Source organism: Caretta caretta, chromosome 10 (genome assembly GCF_965140235.1).
Source record: "Caretta caretta isolate rCarCar2 chromosome 10, rCarCar1.hap1, whole genome shotgun sequence".
Classification (NCBI taxonomy): domain Eukaryota; kingdom Metazoa; phylum Chordata; order Testudines; family Cheloniidae; genus Caretta; species Caretta caretta.
This window is the reverse complement of record NC_134215.1, coordinates 47,303,761-47,318,662: the sequence shown is the minus strand read 5'-3', so window position 1 is coordinate 47,318,662 and position 14,902 is coordinate 47,303,761. Positions and strand designations below refer to the sequence as shown.

At 58.7% G+C, this 14,902-nt stretch overlaps 1 protein-coding gene across 1 annotated transcript in view; it reads right to left on the bottom strand.

The window, feature by feature from the left end:
* Window positions 1-2,796: 2,796 nt before the first annotated feature.
* CSK (C-terminal Src kinase) overlaps window positions 2,797-14,902 on the bottom strand; it is a 69,466-nt gene continuing 57,360 nt past the window's right edge. The window contains exons 5-13 of the mRNA XM_048866977.2: window positions 12,984-13,203; window positions 10,067-10,160; window positions 9,894-9,959; window positions 9,214-9,313; window positions 8,829-8,919; window positions 7,791-7,864; window positions 6,540-6,735; window positions 5,753-5,839; window positions 2,797-3,944 (exon numbers count right to left, since the gene is read on the bottom strand). Of these exons, the coding sequence (XP_048722934.1) occupies window positions 3,762-3,944; window positions 5,753-5,839; window positions 6,540-6,735; window positions 7,791-7,864; window positions 8,829-8,919; window positions 9,214-9,313; window positions 9,894-9,959; window positions 10,067-10,160; window positions 12,984-13,203 (1,111 nt within the window). The 3' untranslated portion in view covers window positions 2,797-3,761. The remainder of the gene's footprint in view (window positions 3,945-5,752; window positions 5,840-6,539; window positions 6,736-7,790; window positions 7,865-8,828; window positions 8,920-9,213; window positions 9,314-9,893; window positions 9,960-10,066; window positions 10,161-12,983; window positions 13,204-14,902) is intronic.

Sequence of the window (14,902 nt, the reverse complement as noted above, 5' to 3'; positions counted from 1 at the left end):
CAGGCGGGTTAGCTGTGGGATTTTATGATCCCTAATGTACTTTGTATTTAAAACATCATTCAAGTGAAAAGCTGCAAGGAGACAAGCTAAAACACGACCCAGATGCAGGAGAGCCTAACGTAAGGCAGCTGCAAAAATACAGGCTAGATGGTTAGCTTTCTCCAACCCCTCGAGCTAGCAGTCCACTGCCTCAAGCTGCCAGCAGCCAGAAAGCTGCAGAGGCATCAGGTCAGGAATTTCCCAGCTAAACAATTTTCAGCAGAAAATGCCAATTTATACAAAACAGAACCCGCTCGGGAGAAAGGCGTGATGGTGCCAAATCTCCCTCTTCAAACACTTTTTGGAGGAAAAAAAACTGGTTTCAAAATTGGCTGCCCCATTTTGACATCTTCAAACTGCTACGTTTGGTTTTTTTTTGGTTTCAAAACTTTCGTTCACCATTTATACTAAAAAGGTTAAAAAAGTGTTAAAAGGTGAAAACTGAAAGGAAACATTTTGGTTGATCTGATCTGAATTCCCTCCCCCCGGTTTATCAATTTACAACACTTTTTGTGCTGGATTTCCCCCCATCCCCACGCCACCTGAGTCAGAATGAGAACAAATTTCAGAATCTTGAAAACTGGTGGGACGAGAAAAGCTTTCCGCACCCTGCTGTAGCTGCTGTTAGTCACTGTACCACTGCCACAAGGAAGCTGGGAAACCACAAGCTGAGACGTGGCCGGGGAGATGTACATGGGTAAATTCCTGCAGACAGGAATGAGCAAAACTGGAGAGCTTAACCGGTCTTTAAACAGCCACCCTGTCTTGCACATGGGACTATGGGTACAAAGCCAGACCAGAAATAGGGGGGTTCAAACTCCCACAAGAATCTGGCTCAATCTCACTGCAGCCATGGACAGGTGGTGGAACAAGCTGGTCATAAAATGGCAAAGCTGTTTTGGTCGGTCCATTTACCTGGTGTGAGCAATGGGTGCAGCTGAGCTGGGGACGGACACATTTTCGCTGCTCCCCGCAGCTATCCCATTGCCCACACATGCAGCTAAACCACGTTCAGCCTTGATGCAATTGCACCTATTGCTCATGTATTGTAAACGACAGGTAACTTTATACCACAGACAAGGCTTGCAGTTTTAACTAAGAACAAGCGTGGCTCAGTGGCTAGTGCACTGGACTACTGCCTCAAAGACACAAGAGTTCTAGTCCCAACTCTGCCTAGGACCTTGGGCACCCCGTGGAACAGCTGTGGTCCTTGTGCAAGGATATGGAGTTGTTATCGCTTGTGAAAACCCCACTTTTAATGCAAAGAACACAGGCGCGTCTCTGGCTCACTTTGTTCAGCTGTGAAATAGGATTAATGACAACTCCTTGGGAAAATACTTTCAGATCTAGGGCTGAAGAGAGCAAAGTATTAATATTCATTCCCGTCGCACTTGCACTGGCCTATGCCAGGATTAACGCCAATGAAGTCAGCACTTATCCTGGCGGGAGAGAGACGAGAATCAGGCCCCAGGGTCACAGAAAGGGGTGAGTGTAGCAGAAAAGCAACTAACCAGGGGTAAAAATAAAAGCAAGCAACACTTCCCCACACACCCCTTCTTAATCCTACCCTCAATATACCTGCAATATGGCTATTCCATGGACAATCACCGTCACCAGATGTGCCAGACAAGGGTAGATTTGCACAAACTTCTAACCATATATAACTCAGAAGGGAAACTGGTCTGGCCTTGTCACCAGAGCTCAAGACACAGCCTTTTATCTGACTGTAGTTGAGGTGTCAGTGTTACCTACCTGGGAGACAGGGAGAGAAACACCGTCCAGACGGCCAATACTTCTGCGATGTATAGTTTTCTTGAGAGCTAGAGCCCAAACAGGTGGACCTGCTCCTAACACAAACCCCTACAGCTTGCCCACTCTGCTCCTAGATGGCGCAAGTAATGGCCTGATCCACCCATTGCAGTCAGTTATCATCTTGACTAGCCAGCTTGATCATTTCCCGGTCCAAATGGAGTCCTTTGCCACCTCTGCGCCAGATTCCTTCAATGCTCATTCACTGGGGTTAGCTTCAGGGCTGCAGCAAGATGCCGGTTCTGTATACCCTGCCCGCTTCCTCTTCTTAACGTGTGGAGTATGTTACATTGCGGTGCACTCTGCAATCCACGGCACTGCTGAAGAGCTAACCCACCCCAAGCAGCCTGGCCCCCCCACCTACGATGTCATCTCCCCCCTCCCAGACACCCGCCGGACTCCACTGGAGATTACATTACAAGTCATCAGGTCTGACCTTTCAGGAGCCATTTTGCTTCCCCTTGCAGGATCGTTCGGACCGGAGTCTGATGACCTCCCAGGGACAGTGCAACACCCAGCTGTTCACGCAGGATTTTGCTTCACAAAGGCCTTGTGGTCAAAGTACCGGATCGGCACTCTAGAGCACTGAGTTCAAGGGCCAGATCTGTCTCAGACTCCCTGAGCAACCAGGGCAAGTCAATCTTGCTGTGCCTCCATTCCCCATCTGTAACCCCCCCCCCCCCCCACTTGCAAAGCACAGAGTTTTGCCGCTGAAAGGGGCTATATAAGAGGTAGGTTTTTATATGCCTGGAGGTTCGTGACAGGGAAAGATTCGGCAAGCCATGCAGATGGCGGTTGGGTCCCTAGGGTGGCAAAATACCAGATGTGGGACTCATCCCCATCATGACTCACCGTCAACGTCTGGCAGTGCAGAGCCCTTCTCCCTCAGGCTGGCCTCTGGCTGAGCTGCGCCCCATAGTGGGGAGGCAGAGAAAGACACGCCTGGAGTTGTGTGTCCTTATGGAATGGTTTTATTACAGTTTAATCTCACAGTTGGCAGCATTACATGAGAATAAAGCACTGGACAGGACTGGAAAAGGCCTCTGGAGACGGCATGCAAAACACTGCAACAAGTTAAAGCGAAACAATTCAACAATCGCCCTTGGTTTCTCAGTTATTTCACCCGGTCAGTTAGCAGACTTGGGATTTTCCTTCCTTTCAGGTGGGTCGATTTGTTTCTTTCTTTTTTAAACCTTTTTTTTAATTTTTTTTTCAATTACATTAAAAAATAAGAGATTCGTACTTTAGTAAAACCCCAGCGCTCGGCTGGCCCGTTTCCATTTGAAATAATAAAAAATAACCCAACAAAACCCAGAGAAAACAACTGAATCGGAAGTTTTTAAGCAATTGCAGGAATCGTGTGAGGAGCGGGAAATACCCCCAGCAATAGGACACCCCCCATTTATCCTCTCTCCCCTCCCTCACCCCGGCTTCCCTCCTCGTGCTGCATCAGTTGTCCCCGCCCTGTGCCCTGCTGTTGCGATCCTGTGAGCTGGAGAAATGGAGATGTGATCGCAGGGAGAAATCGAGGAGGAGAAACTCTGTGGGGAAGGATCAGTGGTGGGGAACAGGGAGGGAGTGTGGGGGTAACAACATGCCGCTAAAATTTCCCAGTTTGATTTCTACAGGGACCAGGTGGTGGGGGCAGCCTCGATCAATCCATCTCATTCCCGCATCTCCAGCCGGCCCAGCCTAAGGGACCCGGGGAGGGGGAGGCAGACCCAGGGCGGGGATATGCACAAGTCCAATATGTCTCTCTAGGATAGTTCCATGAGTGGAGCAGGTCCAGCAGCTCGCTCAGTCCTTCTCCCCTCCCCCATCTGGCCCCTCCCCCACCCCGCTACCTGCGCAGGGGGGTGGGGCGGGACCGAAGGGAGAAGGGGGGTGTCTTCAGGAAGTCCCGCCCCCCCGTCTCACAGGTAGAGCTCGTTGCCTTTGATATGCTCTAGCTGTTCCCGTAGTTGGTGGAAGGATGGCCGGATGACGGGGTCCAGGGTCCAGCAGTTTTTCATCACCTCGTAGACGACCTGGGGGCAGCCGTCAGGGGCGTCCATCTTGTACCCCTTCTCCACACGGGGAACGACGTCCTTCAGAGGCTGCGAGGGAGAGGGAGGCTGGGAAGACGGCTCCTTAAGCCCCTGGTCCCTCAGTCATACTGCAGTAGTCCCCAGGGGCCCCCACCTACCAGGATCAGGCCCCCAAGCGCTACCGCTGAACACAGCCCACGTTCCCTGCCCTGGGAGCTCACACGCTTTCACCCCCTCCCGCCTTCGAGTCTCTCCACTGACTCCCCTCTCACCAGCACAGACAGAGGGCTGAGGCCCCTCCTGGCTTAGCCCCCAGATCTACTCTCTTAGCCAGTCGTCCTCCTCTGCCTTTGCCCGGCTAACACTTCCAGCCCATCAGTCTGCTTCTCCCTCGGCTCCTAGGGAGCTTAACCCTCCCGGCTTCAGCCCTAAGGGCAATCTCAACTAGAGCTCCGGATGGATCTCTGTGGGGGGCCGGTTCTGGCCCATCTCCTCCTGGGGGGTCTGAGGCCTTCCTCTGCAGCAGTGGCAGAGATGGGACGCGCGCTAGATGGACCTCAGAGCCGAGCCCAGCTGGCCTCGCCTAGGAAATCAACTCCCTGAAGCTACGTGTCAAGCCAACCCCTTTCTCCTCTTTCAGACACACCACGGCCATCCAGTAACAGCCCGGGGGCTGGGGAACTACACCTAGTCAAGCTAGTCTATAGGAAAACGTTCTTGTGGGATAGATACCTTGGCCTCTCTCTCTCTCCCCAGCCCCTAATATTTGCGTTCTAGTAGCACCCAGAGATCCCCAGGCAGAGATCGGGGTCTCACTGTGCTGGGTGCTGTGCGGACACCCAGGGAGAGCGAAGAACTTGCAAGCAACAGATAAGGCTGAAAGGGGGCAGGAGAAACAGGGCTAGTCTCCTCACTCTACGCTTGCACGGCACCTAGCATAACGGGACTCTGATCAGGGCCTCTAGGAGCTCCTACCACAATCTCATTTCAAGCAAGACATGGCCAGCCGCTGTACCAACCAAAAGGAGAGCAGGTAGCTGGGAGAAGGCTGCGTGTCTCCCCAGACGCCCGCCCCCCAGGAAAGCTGGGAGCACCGAACCCTTGGTCTCCACACCGCTACTTGGCCGACGTCTTGTCGGCGCCTGAGGGGAGGGATCTGAAGAAGTGGTTCTGTGGATGGCGCTCCACTCCACGGGTACGAGGCAGAGCAGGAGGAGGGTGGATGGGCTGGGGCAGCAGCGGCCCAGTGAATGGAGGCAGCTGGTGCTGCTGGTGGCAGTCAGGGACAAGAGCAAAGCAGCAGGGAGGGGCAGCCTGGATCTGGAGGGGGCACTGGGCCAGGAGGGCGATCTCAGCAGCACAGTTGGGGGCGGGGGGAGGAATCGCAGTCACTGAGGAGGGGTTCCAACAGGGAGAACGAAGATGAAACAATGGGCAGGGCCTGGGGCTGCCTGGATGGGCGGGGCAAGAAAAAGGGAGGAGCCAGAGACCTGAGTGACAGGTAGCTCTCCCACTCAAGCAGGTCTCCACTCCCACCCCAAGAAGTGGCTTTCTCCACTTGCCAGGGCTCCCGTTAGCCCCCTCTGTGTGGGGGGCTGTCTCCACCCCCGCAAACGCTGCACAGCCCCCGGACAGTGGGGGGCTGAGGGCTCACCCCCCTTCAGACCCTGTGCCTGGCTGCTTTCTGCGCAGCGTGTCCAGCGAGTGACACCTGCACTTCCAGAGGGACAGACGCTAGGCAGATTGTGAAAACCCCAGAGCCTCCCCTCCGCCCGCCCCCCCCAAAATCAGGCCCAAGGTGGCTCAAGCAGAGGGGCCGGGGGAAGGAGTGAGGGAGGGAGCGGGAAGCTGCCCCCTGGGGCTTTGCCCTCACTTACGATTCTCGGATAAGGCACTCGCCCGAAGGAGTAGATTTCCCAGAGGAGGATCCCGAAGCTCCACACGTCCGACTTGGTGGAGAATTTCTGCAGGGGAGAGAGCCGGCAGCAAAGGGGTCAGGGGGATGGCACAGGGGGTGGAGCGGCTAGCCAGCAGGGGAGGACCCACAACCAAAAAGTCAAACCCTCCCATTTAATTCAGCGCTGCGTTGCCTGCCCGCACACGCTGGCAAGAGTGCCCTGTGCTGGGAGGAGAGGAGAATCCAGCTCCACCCTGGCTTTCAGCTAACCGCCTTAATTGCAGCCAGCAGCGGTGCTTTTATCTCACCATTGTAGCTCTCCAAGCAGCCTGTGGCCTCCTGCAAACGCTCGAGCTGCTTCCCCAAAATCCACAGAGGAGGGGAATTAAGAGACTGAGCCCCCATCTCCCTCCCTGGGCAGCAGTGTCCATAACAAGGGAGGAATATTTCCTCCCATAGCCCTGGGGGCAGCTCTTCCATGGACCCCTGCCCCATGTCCTCTGAGCTGCATAGGGGCAGGACTGTTCTGCTTTGCACAAGCCTGTCTGGCCCTGCAAGGGGAGGACACATCTCCCCAGGCAGGCACACCCAAGAAGGAGTAAGCCCATGGGCAAGGCAGGTGACCAGCTCTCCTAGTCACTATGGAAGGCAGAATCTAGCCACTTATATACAGAGCACAGGACTGTGGGCACTTGATCACTGGGGCAGCGCTTGGGGGAGGTAATAGGGGGCGTTGGGGAGCCTGCCCTGCCCTGCCCTCCGCTCACCTTTTCTCTAAGTGCTTCCGGAGCCGTCCATTTCACCGGCAGCTTCCCTGTGTCCTGAGTGGACGACGCCTCCTTCGTCAGCCCAAAGTCGCTGACCTTGGCGATGTTGTCCTCTGAGACCAGCACGTTCCTCGCCGCCAGGTCCCGGTGGACGAAGTTGTTGGCTTCCAGGTACTCCATGGCTTCACAGACATCTCTGGTGGGTGGGGGAGAGCGCGGCAGGCTTAGGAACCCAGCGGGGTTCGGGGCTGATTGCTGGCTGGCTGTTTATCCACAGCAGTTACAGAGTGAGGGTGTCCCACCCCTGCTGGTGAGGCTGGAGGGACCCCTTTTGAGGAGGTTTGTCCCTAGTGATCATTCAATCCACAGCCCCCAAGGAAACAAGTTCATGCCAATGACCGTGGCGGTTTGGTGCCTTCTAGGAACTGGCCTGAGACCCACCTCACTCATTTCACAGAAGTCACTGACCAGACATCCAGTCATAACAACTAAGTCACTGGCTGGATTTGAACCTGTGACCTAAGGGAGAATGTACACCAGAATCCCATCAATGGTCCCCAGGTGGTACGGGCCCCCTGTTCGCTGTTAGCCCCCCCCCCATCCCTGGGTCCGAGTCACTCTACGTCACCGGAAACCCACCAGGCTGCTTGTGAAATACCCAGCCGGCGGGTGTGAGGGGGAAAAGCTACCAAGGAGCAGCAAGCCCTGGGCAGGACTGGGCTAGCGGCGGAAAGGCAGACCTGGAACGTGACTGCAACGTCACGAGCTATCCTGCTGATGGAGGAGATGGGACAGAATGGGGCTGTACTGACTCTGCGGGGCCAGGAGGAGGATCCTGCAGGACAGAGATCAGACTCCAGGCATGCCCAGGGGGCAGATCTGCTGTGCAAGAAAGAGCCATTCATGCACGAGAGCGAGATCCTCACAGGGCAGAATCAGGAGGGCTGGTTGGGATTCCCGGTGCTGCTACTGGATTCTTCACGTGGCTGTGGGTCACCTAATTCCTGTTTGCCTGAGCTGCCCCATCACCCCCCACAGGAGGCGGGCTGGGAGGCTAAGCTCATAACACCTGTAGAGCGCTTTGAGATCCTCGCACGGGAGGTGTGAGGAGAAGCACAGTTTTATCATCACCAGAGGCTCTGATGCCGAGAGGCTCAGAGGCATGTGGTGAGCGGATCGTTGGTAAGAACCCCTGGCTACCCCACCATGCGCTCTGGGACCCGGGTCATGGAGGCCCAGCTGCGTACTTACAAGCAGAACTTCAGCAGGCAGTCGCCCCCCAACACAGACCTCCCTCGGGATCGCAGGTAATCGACTAGGCTTCCCTGGCGAGAGAGCGAGACAGGACCATCAGAGCCCACCTGCTAACCCCCGACGCTGCCTCGACAGCCCCCAGCCACCCTGGCGCCCTGCTAAGCAAAGCAGAGCCTGGTTGGATCCGGAGGAGGATGGGAGACTCTTCGGTGGTGCTGGGGGGAGCAGATGGCTCTCTTCTCCAGGTCAGTAATGGACCCACCCACACAAGGCACTGGGGGTGCTGAGTTACTGCAGGGGCCGTGCCAAACGGGCAATTGCCCACGGTGCCTGTCACAAGCCGGGGCCTCCCAGCTGAGCTCCCCCTGGGATGAAGGCATCCTGTATCGCACCTGGTCTAAGCAGCTGTGGGGACCAACCCCGAACCTGCCCCCAGTGGGTGCCCGTGCTGGGGCCTCCTGTTTGTGCCCAAGCACTAGAAACACCAGGCCCCACCTCTCAAGCGCCTGTGGAGAGACAATTGCAGCCAGCGCTCCAGGGGGTCCCACCCTCCCACTGCAGGGAGGCTGCCGGCTCTGTTCACAGGACCCATAATGCACCAGGAGGTGCCCGCGATCTGCCAGGATTCCCCGAAGCATCTTTCCCAGTGCCGGGTAGGGGTGTCCAGTGCCCCCTGGGGTGTCCAGCGACTCACGGACGCGCTCGGCGTAGGACGCATGGGAAGCGGCTTGGTGGGGTGCTGTAGACGCAGGCATGGGCCAGGATCGAGTGACACAGACCTGGGGAAGGGGCAGCTAAAGAGAAGGGGGATTCCAAGCCTGAGCAGTTTTCTATTGGCTGCACTGCTTCCTGCATGCACTGGCAAACTTCTGGGGGCAGGAGCCGGGGCGGCCGGCACTCAACAGGCCAGTTCTACTCTCGATGCCAGGGAAGAGGGCTGTTGGATTTAGCATGGAGCCTGTTTGATCCCTGCTGCCAGGCCTCACACAGGGCCCCCAGGGACCGGCTGGCTCCCCCCCGGCCGCAGAGCCTCACCTTTGCCATGTATTCGGTGACGATGTAGAGGCCGCTCTTCTCCTCCACGATCACCCCCAGCAGCTGCACCAGGTTGCTGTGTCGGAGCTGCCTGCAAAGCCACGGGGCACTAGCTCAGAGCCAGGCAGCAGCGGGCAGATCTGCGCTGGCCCCAGGGAACAGGGACACGGGTGCAGACACAGAGCTGGTGCCGGGCGGCTCGCCGTTCCCACGCACCATCCACCCCAAGCCCAGTCACACCAGTGGGTGCTCCTTCCTCCAGATCCACCCCACCCCACTGCCCTAGGCCTGCTCTCCTCACGCCCCTCCCCACCCCGGCAGTGCGCGGAGCTCCCAGCCTCCCCTTCCGTCTCCGTGTCCCCTGCCCCCCCGCCCCGACACTCACGTCATCACGGAGGCCTCCGCCAGAAAGGCCTGCGCCGTGGCGTCGTGTTTGATGCACTTCACGGCGACCTTGTTGCCGCGGTAACCGCCCAGCATCACATCTGAAAGGAGGAGACACGGGCAGAGGGCGCCTCACAATGCCGCAACCCCTGCCCAGGGAGACCCGCCCCCCGGGCCCCTGCGGGTTTACTCGCTGGGGCGGGGAATCAGTTTGGGATTCCGGCGCAGATTGAGGAGTCCTGAGTTCTAATCCCAACTACGTGACCTCAGCCACATCCCCTCTCTGCACCTCAGTCTCCCCCACCCCGTAACGTGGGGACAAGACCAACCTACGATCTTGGGGCGGTGCGGGTCCAAGAGCTAAGCCAGCCTGCTGCACCGGTGGGTCAAGACACTGGGCTCTCACGGCCCCGAAGAGCTTCGGGAGCCTCAGCTGGAGGTGCCGGGCATGGGCAAAGGGTCACTACAGCCAAAGCCAGGGAGCAGCCGGACACCCACTGGATTCCTGCTGCCCCCCAAGAGCATCACCCCCTCAGGGTGGGGAAGCCAGTGGGGAAGGAGCCAGAGGGAGCCCAGAGCTAGAATGGCCTGAGACTGGATCCCTCCTCTAGGGGAGGGGCTCAGCCCCCAATTCCCCTCCCTACCCCCAACGGCAGAGCACAAGAGCCGAGCCCAACTGACCTCCGAACTCCCCTTTGCCGATGGTCTGCAGAAGCTTCAGGTCCTTCATGTTGAGGGCCCAGCCACCTGGAAGGGGAAGGGAGAGGTGAGCAGGCAAACAGACCAGCTGGGATGGATGGGGTTGGGGAGGCGAGTTGCTGACCGTGCCGCGCCCCGCTCGAGGATGCACTCACTTCTGGAGAACTCGTCCTGAGCCGCAATTGTCCCCTCCATGAGTTTGGGTTTGATGAGGCGCGTGCAGAGCCCGTCGGCATCTGTGGTATAATGCTGGCGGGAGGAGAAGGCAGGAGGTGAGATCCCCACCCAGCCAGACCTCTGCGGGGGCAGGCGGGGCCCTGACTTAGGAGACCCGGGGTCTGATTCCGGCTCTGCCACTGACTGGCTGTGTGATCCCAGACACCTTTGCTCCACCTGATGCACGGTTTGAGGCCTGATGTAAGGCCCAGCTCCTGCCATCCCAACGCAGGGCTGAGGGGAGAGGATACCCCAGGGCACGCCTGTGGCTCCAGGGGAGAGTCCAAAATGGGGAAGGTGGGGGGAGGCCAAATGAACCAGAGAGATCTCCAATTCCCCTTCCTATGTAAGGGATGGGATGGGCCAGGCAGACTGATTCTCCAAGGGAAACAACCTGGGTTCCTTCCCCCCCCAGCCAGGGCAGCAGCGCTGGGCTGCAGGGGCTCACTGAGGGAGGCCCCCCATTTAACCCAGCTCTGCCACCACAGGGCTTGTCTGATGTTCCTCCCCAGTGATTTTTAGTGCTCACAAAGGCAAAGGAGCGATAGTGGGGGGTCTGGCAGAGAGCAACATGGGGCAAATGCCTGATCCGTCTCCTAGCTCTAAAATCCAGACTGACAGCCCTCGCCTGGGTCTGGTCCCAACCCCCAGCTCTGCCAACGCCCCCCCGTCCCGATCCGCAGCCCCTCCCCTGCCCTGCCAATGCCCCCCCGTCCCGATCCGCAGCCCCTCCCCTGCCCTGCCAACTCCCCCCCGTCCCGATCCGCAGCCCCTCCCCTGCCCTGCCAACTCCCCCCCGTCCCGATCCGCAGCCCCTCCCCTGCCCTGCCAACTCCCCCCCGTCCCGATCCGCAGCCCCTCCCCTGCCCTGCCAACTCCCCCCCGTCCCGATCCGCAGCCCCTCCCCTGCCCTGCCAACTCCCCCCCGTCCCGATCCGCAGCCCCTCCCCTGCCCTGCCAACTCCCCCCGTCCCGATCCGCAGCCCTTCCCCTGCCCTGCCAACGCCCCCCAGTCCTGATCCGCTGCTCCTCCCCTGCCCTGCCAAAGCCCCCCCTAGTCCTGATCCGCTGCCCCTCCCCTGCCCTGCCAACGCCCGCCCGTCCCGATCCACAGCCCCTCCCCTGCCCTGCCAACGCCCCCCTAGTCCTGATCCGCTGCCCCTCCCCTGCCCTGCCAACGCCCCCCAGTCCTGATCCGCTGCCCCTCCCCTGCCCTGCCAAAGCCCCCCCTAGTCCTGATCCGCTGCCCCTCCCCTGCCCTGCCAAAGCCCTCCCGTCCTGATCCGCTGCCCCTCCCCTGCCCACATCCCCCAGTCTCACCCTGCAGCCCCCCAGTATAGATATTCCACCACTTCCCCCAACATTCGTGCTAATGGCTCCTCATTTTGGACCTGTGTTTCCCCTGGCTTTTTGAGCCTTGCCGGTCTGTGCCAATTTCCGTGGCCAGGGCGGGGAAAGAATTGGCAGAGATACCAGAGGAAAAAATGTGGGTTCCAGTGTTGCTCAAACGGTGCAGTGGCACAGTCTGCCCACCAGGGGGTAGCACGAGGACAAGAACTGACCAGCTGGCCTTAGTGCAAGGGCCTGCAGAGGAGCTTGTCCTGCAGGCTCCTGTCTGAGCCTCGGAAACAAGGGTGAACTGGGGAACACATACACACACTGGGCAGACGACCCCCTGCTCCCCACGTGCACCCAGCCCTGAGCTGCCTGCCTTCCTTTACAGCACCAGGTGTTGGCTACAGCAAGGATTCTGGGCTAGGCTGATCTGGAGGGTCTGCTCCAGCCACGAGACGGCCACATCCTCTCCCCTCCACCCCCCAGGGCCATCTCTGCCCCAGGGAGTTCCAATGGGCACTCAGAACAAACACCAGCAGAGCCCAGCCCCCACCCCAGAGCTAACCAGCTGGACAGGGGAACACAGACGGATGGGACCCTACCAGCTCATGTCCCTTCACCCCCTTGTGAGCCTAATGGTGCCCTGGTGACCTCAGATCTGCCATGTCCACCCTAACCTGGAGGGCACGGAGTAAAGATCAGGGTGAGAAACCAATGCAAATCTCAAGAGAAACCAGTGCAAATCTCCCTGGGCTACTCCACCCTCTGGCAGGATCCCCACCCTCTTGGAGCCAGCCCCCTGCCCCAGCGCACTCGGCTCCCAGGAGAGGCACGAGACTTTCGGATTCCATCACACAGCGAGGAGCCTCTTCCTGCCCAGGCTGGGGGCGGGGCAGGCCCCTGAGAGGCAGGAAGTGCTCAGCAGGTTTGTCTGAATCATTATCAGGGCAGAGCCAGGCTGAGCCTGGCTAACCGCAGCCTGCACCGAGCGCTTGGGAGGCGGGGGGGGGAGAGAGAGAGAGAGAAGCTGGGCTCCTCAGCAGGGGGAGGGGAGGGCGCAGCTACTTGAGTGCAGATGGGAGGTATCTAGCCCAGTGCTGGAGAGACTGGTGGCCTGCATTTGCCTCTAGGGCCGGTGCAGCGGGAACCTTCCCATGACCCACTGCCCTCCTGACACACCGCCACCCTGAGTGGCAGATGCCCTCTCTAGGGCTGAAAGACAGGAGTTGAGTCTCTGTGATCCCCTCTGCAGAGTCCTGCCAGCATGGGGTGGTGGGTGTGCGTGAGACAGAGATCACCATGTGCCGCGGGGACAGAGCGGGGTGCCTGGAGAGCGACACATGGAGAACAAGGGATTTGGAAAGCAAATCTTTATGCAAACTCAGTGCTGCTAGGCAGGCAGCTTGGGGCGGTGACTGCAGGGAGCGGGTGCTGGGAGTCCAAGGCCATGGGCCATTTTCATGGAGGGCTGGGAGACCTGGCCAGGCCGAGCTTTTGAGGAGCCCCTCCTCCACAGCTCACCTCCACCAGCTGCATGAGGTTCTCGAAGTAGACCTCCTCGTCGATGCTGAGCTTGCTGGAGGAGTAGATGATGCGGTAATGCTCCACCTTCCCCTCGCAGCTCACACACAGGGTGTAGTCCCCTGGGTAGTTGGTGCTCTCCCGCACCAGGAAGAGGCCTGTCTCTGGGGGGTACAGCAGCCGCTCCGCCTGCTCCCGCGTGATCTTCCCATGGAACCAGCTGGGGCAGGGGGAGAGAGAGCAAAGGGGTAAATTCACTGCCCCAGTGTGTGAGGGACACAGCGAGGACAAGGGTTCTTACGCACAGTTCTTACGCACAGCCAGTGCCCATCAATCCAGACCTGCAGCCCCCATGCTATCCCAGCCTGGCGCCCCCACAGCTCTGCCAGCCCCTCTGCGATCCCAGCCCGGTGCCTCCACAGCTCTGCCAGTGCCCCTCAATCCCAACCTGCAACCCCCCTGATGTCCCAGTCCCAATCAGAAGCCATTGTCCAAGGGGGAATTGTTCAGCGGACATTGCCAGTGTGGGCGTCACTCAAGCCATGGGGAAGAGCTGGGGCTGAAAGGGGAGGGTCTGTAAGGAAAATGCAGGAGGGTGACAGAACAGCTGTTAAGAACAGAAACAGCTTCCTGGGCACGCAGGGAAATGGCCCCTTCCCCATCTGCTTTGGCCATGTCCCACCCTCGGTGCTGCCCGTGTAAACTCAGACCAGTTCAGCCACTGACACTGAGCCTCGGCTGCAGGACAGCAAGGTGCTGAGGTAGGCACAATGTGCAAGCCAGGCACAAGACAAGAGATAAGAAAGGCGCGTACACAGGAAATCCTGAGAGACAGTAGGAAAGGGACCTAGCTAGCCGGCAGTGCAAGTTTCCTGCCGGGGTGCAGGGCATTGCCGGGGGCCAGAGCATGCACATGCTCCCAGGCAAGGAAGCGAGCAGATGCATGGAGCCCAACAAAGGCTTTAGGATGCTAGCACAGCGTGGAGGAGCACCCAGAGGCAGAGAGACTGCTGGCACCCAGACTGCATGAGATGAGTACAGATCCAGGGGGAAAAACACCAGCAGAGAATTGTAAACCACACGGGCTCGGGGTGCTGCTGATCCGCACTCATCTAGTGCTGTGTAAAGCCCCGCACGTCCCAGGCCTGTGGGTGCTTCCTCCATCTCCAGAGACTTGTAACTGCCTTGAATGGCGGGACCAGCTGCTGAAAAGTGACCCCAGCTGTGGGACATGGATCTAACTTCACAGTGCTCCGATGGGAGGAGAGGTCAGCGTTCCTGGCTGGGAGATGTGTCTGCAGGACACTGGGAGAAGGAGACCCAGGCACCCCGAACAGACGTCCCAACCCCACGTGCATTTCCCTCAGCGCGAGGTGCTCCCGATTGGCCACCCCCAGCGCCTGCAGCCCTTACAACCAGAGCCTCTTGTAACAATCAGCCAGGCCACACACACGCACTCTTGTGCCCAGAGCCCCAGGGAACACACACACACGCTACTGGGACCGACCCAGCCCCAACAGGTGTGAGCACCAGGAAGTGCAGAAACGGAGTCACCAGAGCACGTGCAGCTCTCCCGGCTTCAGCTTTCACTACTGACCCTCCCCTTACACAAGACAGTGCCCCTCACTTCGCCTCCTAGGACTTCCTCTGCCCCGCGCTCCACACACTGCCCACTGAGCCCAGCGTGAGCTGGTCTGCGACAGCCACTGGATGCAGACACTAATCACCACTACATCAGCTCCTCTGGATTTAAGCCCTCATTAATTGCTCTGGCTAACTGGCCTGAGCGCCCTCTACTGGTGAATGAGAGTATAATCCACCTGCACACTGCCCCCATATACCCAAAGGAACACAGCTAGGTGCAAGTCCCATACGAGAGTGGACTTGTATTTGGCAGCTATGGGTTAAGCAAGCCTAGG